Source organism: Macaca nemestrina, chromosome 1, assembly GCF_043159975.1.
Source record: "Macaca nemestrina isolate mMacNem1 chromosome 1, mMacNem.hap1, whole genome shotgun sequence".
NCBI lineage: Eukaryota > Metazoa > Chordata > Mammalia > Primates > Cercopithecidae > Macaca > Macaca nemestrina.
The window spans coordinates 84107683-84112135 of record NC_092125.1 but is presented as its reverse complement, the minus strand read 5'-3'; the positions used below and the strand labels follow the sequence as shown (position 1 = coordinate 84112135).

At 55.0% G+C, this 4453-nt stretch overlaps 1 protein-coding gene across 2 annotated transcripts; it reads left to right on the top strand.

Annotated features, from left to right (window-relative positions):
* The first annotated feature begins 1413 nt into the window (after positions 1–1413).
* Positions 1414–4238, top strand: LOC105478527 (left-right determination factor 1). 2 transcript variants are annotated; one of them, XM_071081428.1, is made up of 5 exons: positions 1414–1743; positions 2488–2516; positions 2619–2734; positions 2883–3122; positions 3434–4213. In XM_071081428.1, exons 1-5 carry the CDS (start codon positions 1494–1496, stop codon positions 3795–3797), a joined length of 999 nt encoding a protein of 332 aa, XP_070937529.1. In that variant the 5' UTR covers positions 1414–1493; the 3' UTR covers positions 3798–4213. The 2 variants fall into 2 exon arrangements, with proteins under 2 accessions (XP_070937529.1, XP_024647709.2); XM_024791941.2 differs by having other exon boundaries at positions 2488–2734; positions 3434–4238.
* The last annotated feature ends 215 nt before the right edge of the window (positions 4239–4453 follow it).

The following is a 4453-nucleotide window of genomic DNA, read 5'->3' as shown; positions in this document are numbered from 1 at the left end:
GAGACCATCCTGGCTAACATGGTGAAATCCCGGCTCTACTTAAAAAAAAAAAAAACTAGCCGGGCGAGGTGGCGGGCGCCTGTAGTCCCAGCTACTTGGGAGGCTGAGGCAGGAGAATGGCGTAAATCCGGGAGGCGGAGCTTGCAGTGAGCGGAGATCCGGCCACTGCACTCCAGCCTGGGCGACAGAGCGAGACTGTGTCTCAAAAAAAAAAAAAAAAAAAAAAAAGAAAAAAGAAAAAATAAATTAAAATATAGGACTCTGGTGAAATTTGAATGTCAGGTAGACAATGAATAATTTTTTAGTATAATTATGTCCCAAATAGTGTCTTGTATTTTATCTGGTAGCCCTACCCCTGGCTGATCACCCAATTGTTTTATTTCCCCAGCAAAACTCTTTAACCAGATCACAAATCCACATTCAGGATAGAGGTCCTCTGTCTTGGGGGATTGTCCCCCTGCCCCAGCCTAGACCTGATCACCTGGATTGAGACCACCTGACTCCCTTTAGGGCATAGGTCAAAACTAGGCTGTAAATAATTTGAGTGTGCCAAGAACTTTGTGAATTGCAAGACCTGACTTTAGATGGACATTGATCATTAACTTTGTGAGCTTCAGGAAGTTGACACATCTCTGAGCCTCAGTTTTTTTTCAGCTCAAAAATTGGGAGAGGTTGCCATGAGCTGAGACTCGGCCATTGCACTCCAGCCTGGGCAACAAGAATGAAACTCTGCCTCAAAAGGAAAAAAAAACTGGGGGAGAAGGTAGCCTGGATATTCCTTTCAACTCTAAACTTTAATTCTGTGAACAGCAGGGATGAGGGAGAGGATGAGCTCCTTCCTTATTGGACAAAACCCCATTGGTACTAAATGCTCCCAGGCTCCCTTGCCTAGGAAGGTCTCCCCAGAACAGTGGGAAGTCTGGTTTCACAACTGGGGACCACCAGCTCAGGATCTCATGAGGCCCCAGGACCCTCTGAGCAGGGGCCCAGATGCTCATCCCTGCAGGCCGGATTGGCCCTTACATTGCCCAAGTCATTCTCGTTCCTGTTGATTGGTTGGTTGCAGCAAGGAACAAGCCTCTAGGTCCACTTACCAGCAACTGGGGGAACTGAGCCTCTTGCAGAGAATGAGAGCCCCATGTCTACTCTAGGAAATGAGCTTTTTAATTTAACTGGTCAGGCCTCAACCCACATTAGGGGTTCACGACCATTGTACAGACAGCCGTAGCCAGCTGTTCACAGCCCAGACAGACTTGTCCTATCTAGACAGCCCCTCCTCCCAGCTCTGGGACCTGTCTGGCTGTGAGCTCCCAGGAGGTCCCAGGGGTGTGACCTCCCTCCCTCCTTCCCTCTCCACTCCTTACCTCCTCCCTCCACCCCAGGCTATAAAGCTGCCCAGGCTTGGCTCTCAGCACATCCAGCTGCCTAAGACCCTCCTTCAGCCATCTCGTGGGACATTCCCATTCTGCCCACCGCTCCTTCCAGGCAGTGCCATGCGACCCTTGTGGCTCTGCTGGGCACTCTGGGTGCTGCCCCTGGCCGGCCCCGGGTCGGCCCTGACTGGGGAGCAGCTCCTGAGCAGCCTGCTGCAGCAGCTGCAGCTCAGCGAGGCACCGGTACTGGACAGGGCCGACATGGAGGAGCTGGTCATCCCCGCCCACGTGAGGGCCCAATACGTGACCCTGCTGCAGCGCAGCCACGGGGACCGCTCCCGCGGCAAGAGGTTCAGCCAGAGCTTCCAAGGTGAGGCCCTCCCTCCCTGCTGCCCCTGGTCCCATGGGGCAGGTCAGATGTGTCCACTCCGGTGGCGTCAAAGGCTCCTGGCCTTGCAGAGGTCTGTGGGAGGCTGGGTGAGGGCCACAGTCTAAAGGGCAGTGAGGTGGGGCCGGGCCTGTGAGGATGGCGGGGCCTCAGCATGCAGTGGTGGAGGCAGTCAGGACTCCCGGGGTCTGTTTTCATACTGCCACTCTGGTCTGAGCTCTACTTGGAGCATATTGCTTTAAAATCATCTCACAACCATTCGCTTATGTGGAACTGGGGTATAACTATGTCTTGCCGGTCTTCCAGCATTGTGAACATCAAAATGAGTCATTGTAAATAGAAGCGCGTTTGGGTAACTGGAAAATACTGCACTTAAGTAGACTACCTGGGTTATACCTGGCTGTCAGGGGTGCAGCCTCTCACCTCCCTAACTCCTCAGTGCGCAGAGCTAGACCCAAGGCCAGGCACCTGGGTGAGGATTCTGCTCCCAGCATCTCAGTTGAGGCAAACTTGCTAGCTCAGGGTCCCACAGGCGCCCCTGCAAGCTGGATTGAGATGATTACTAAACAAGGCCCAAATCCAAGGGATATTTTTAAACTGGGTTTGCCCCAGAGATAGAACAGGGGCCGGTGTCTCCTTGGCCTGGCTGCCAGCTCAGTGGCCCTGCCATCCTCAGAGTTTCCCCGGAGTCCAGGGAGGCCCTGCTGACCCTGCTCTTGTCCCCAGAGGTGGCCGGCAGGTTCCTGGCGTCGGAGGCCAGCACCCACCTGCTGGTGTTCGGCATGGAGCAGCGGCTGCCGCCCAACAGCGAGCTGGTGCAGGCCATACTGCGGCTCTTCCAGGAGCCGGTCCCCAAGGCCACGCTGCACAGGCACGGGCGGCTGTCCCCGCGCAGCGCCCGGGCCCGGGTGACCGTCGAGTGGCTTCGCGTCCGCGACGACGGCTCCAACCGCACTTCTCTCATCGACTCCAGGTGGGGGTCGCTTGCGGGCGCGCAGGGCAGGGGGAGGGGGCTGCTCGGCCTGGTTTGGGGGCGGGGACGCGGGGGGCGGAGCGGGGTCCTCCGGGCCAGTCCCAGTCCCCGCCCTCACGCGGCGCTGGGTCTCCGTGTCGTGTCTCAGGCTGGTGTCCGTCCACGAGAGCGGCTGGAAGGTCTTCGACGTGACCGAGGCCGTGAACTTCTGGCAGCAGCTGAGCCGGCCCCGGCAGCCGCTGCTGCTACAGGTGTCGGTGCAGAGGGAGCATCCGGGCCCACTGGCGTCCGGCGCCCACGAGCTGGTCCGCTTTGCCTCGCAGGGGGCGCCGGCCGGGCTTGGGGAGCCCCAGCTGGAGCTGCACACCCTGGACCTCGGAGACTACGGGTAGGTGCTGAGGGTTAAACTGGTGAGCCGAATAAAGAGACAGAGAGGCAATTAAATTTGTTTTGAAATGGACAACTTTTCAGAGTGCTCTGGGAATGAATGAGACAACGTATACAATTCTTCCTCTGACTCTCAGGAGGTCCTCAGTAAATATCAGTTATTAATTTTCAAGTTATTTGTAGCTGTCTATCCTATATCACAAAAATCCAGCTTTTTGAAGTTGAGAGATGGATCATAAATCTCCATCCCAGATGCCCTCTGACCTCAGCCTTCCCAACTGACTGCTGACCCTGCTCTCTTTGCCCACACAGAGCTCAGGGCGACTGTGACCCTGAAGCACCAGTGACCGAGGGCACCCGTTGCTGCCGCCAGGAGATGTACATTGACCTGCAGGGGATGAAGTGGGCCGATAACTGGGTGCTGGAGCCCCCGGGCTTCCTGGCTTATGAGTGTGTGGGCACCTGCCAGCAGCCCCCGGAGGCCCTGGCCTTCAAGTGGCCGTTTCTGGGGCCACGACAGTGCATCGCCTCGGAGACTGCCTCGCTGCCCATGATCGTCAGCATCAAGGAGGGAGGCAGGACCAGGCCCCAGGTGGTCAGCCTGCCCAACATGAGGGTGCAGAAGTGCAGCTGTGCCTCAGATGGGGCACTCGTGCCAAGGGGACTCCAGCCGTAGGCGCCTGGTGTAGCCACCAAGGGACTTGACTTGTGTGTGTTTCTGAAGTGTTCTAGGGTACCAGGAGAGCTGGTGATGACTGAATTGCTGATGGACAAATGCTCTGTGCTCTCTAGTGAGCCCTGAATTTGCTTCCCTTGACAAGTTACCTCACCTAGTTTGTGCTTCTCAGGAATGAGAGTCCTTGGCCACTGGGGAGCCCTTGCTCAGTTTTCTCTATTCTTATTATTCGCTGCACTATATTCTAAGCACTTACATGTGGAGATACTGTAACCTGAGGGCAGAAACCCCAATGTGTCATTGTTTACTTGTCCTGTCACTGGATCTGGGCTAAACTCCTCCACCACTATGGACCTAAGACCTGGGGTTAAGTGTGGGTTGTGCAACCCCAACTCAGATAATAAAGACTTTGTAAAACATGAATAAAACACATTTTATTCTGTATTTTTGTAATTTTCTATTTTATTTTAATTAATTATTTTTGAGACGGAGTCTTGCTCTGTCACCCAGGCTGGAGTGCAGTGGCCGAATCTCAACTCACTGCAGCCTCCGCCTTCCAGGTTCAAGCGATTCTCATTCCTCAGCATCTTGAATAACTGGGATTACAGGCATGTGCCAAGGCTAATTTTTTGTATTTTTAGTAGAGATGGGGTTTT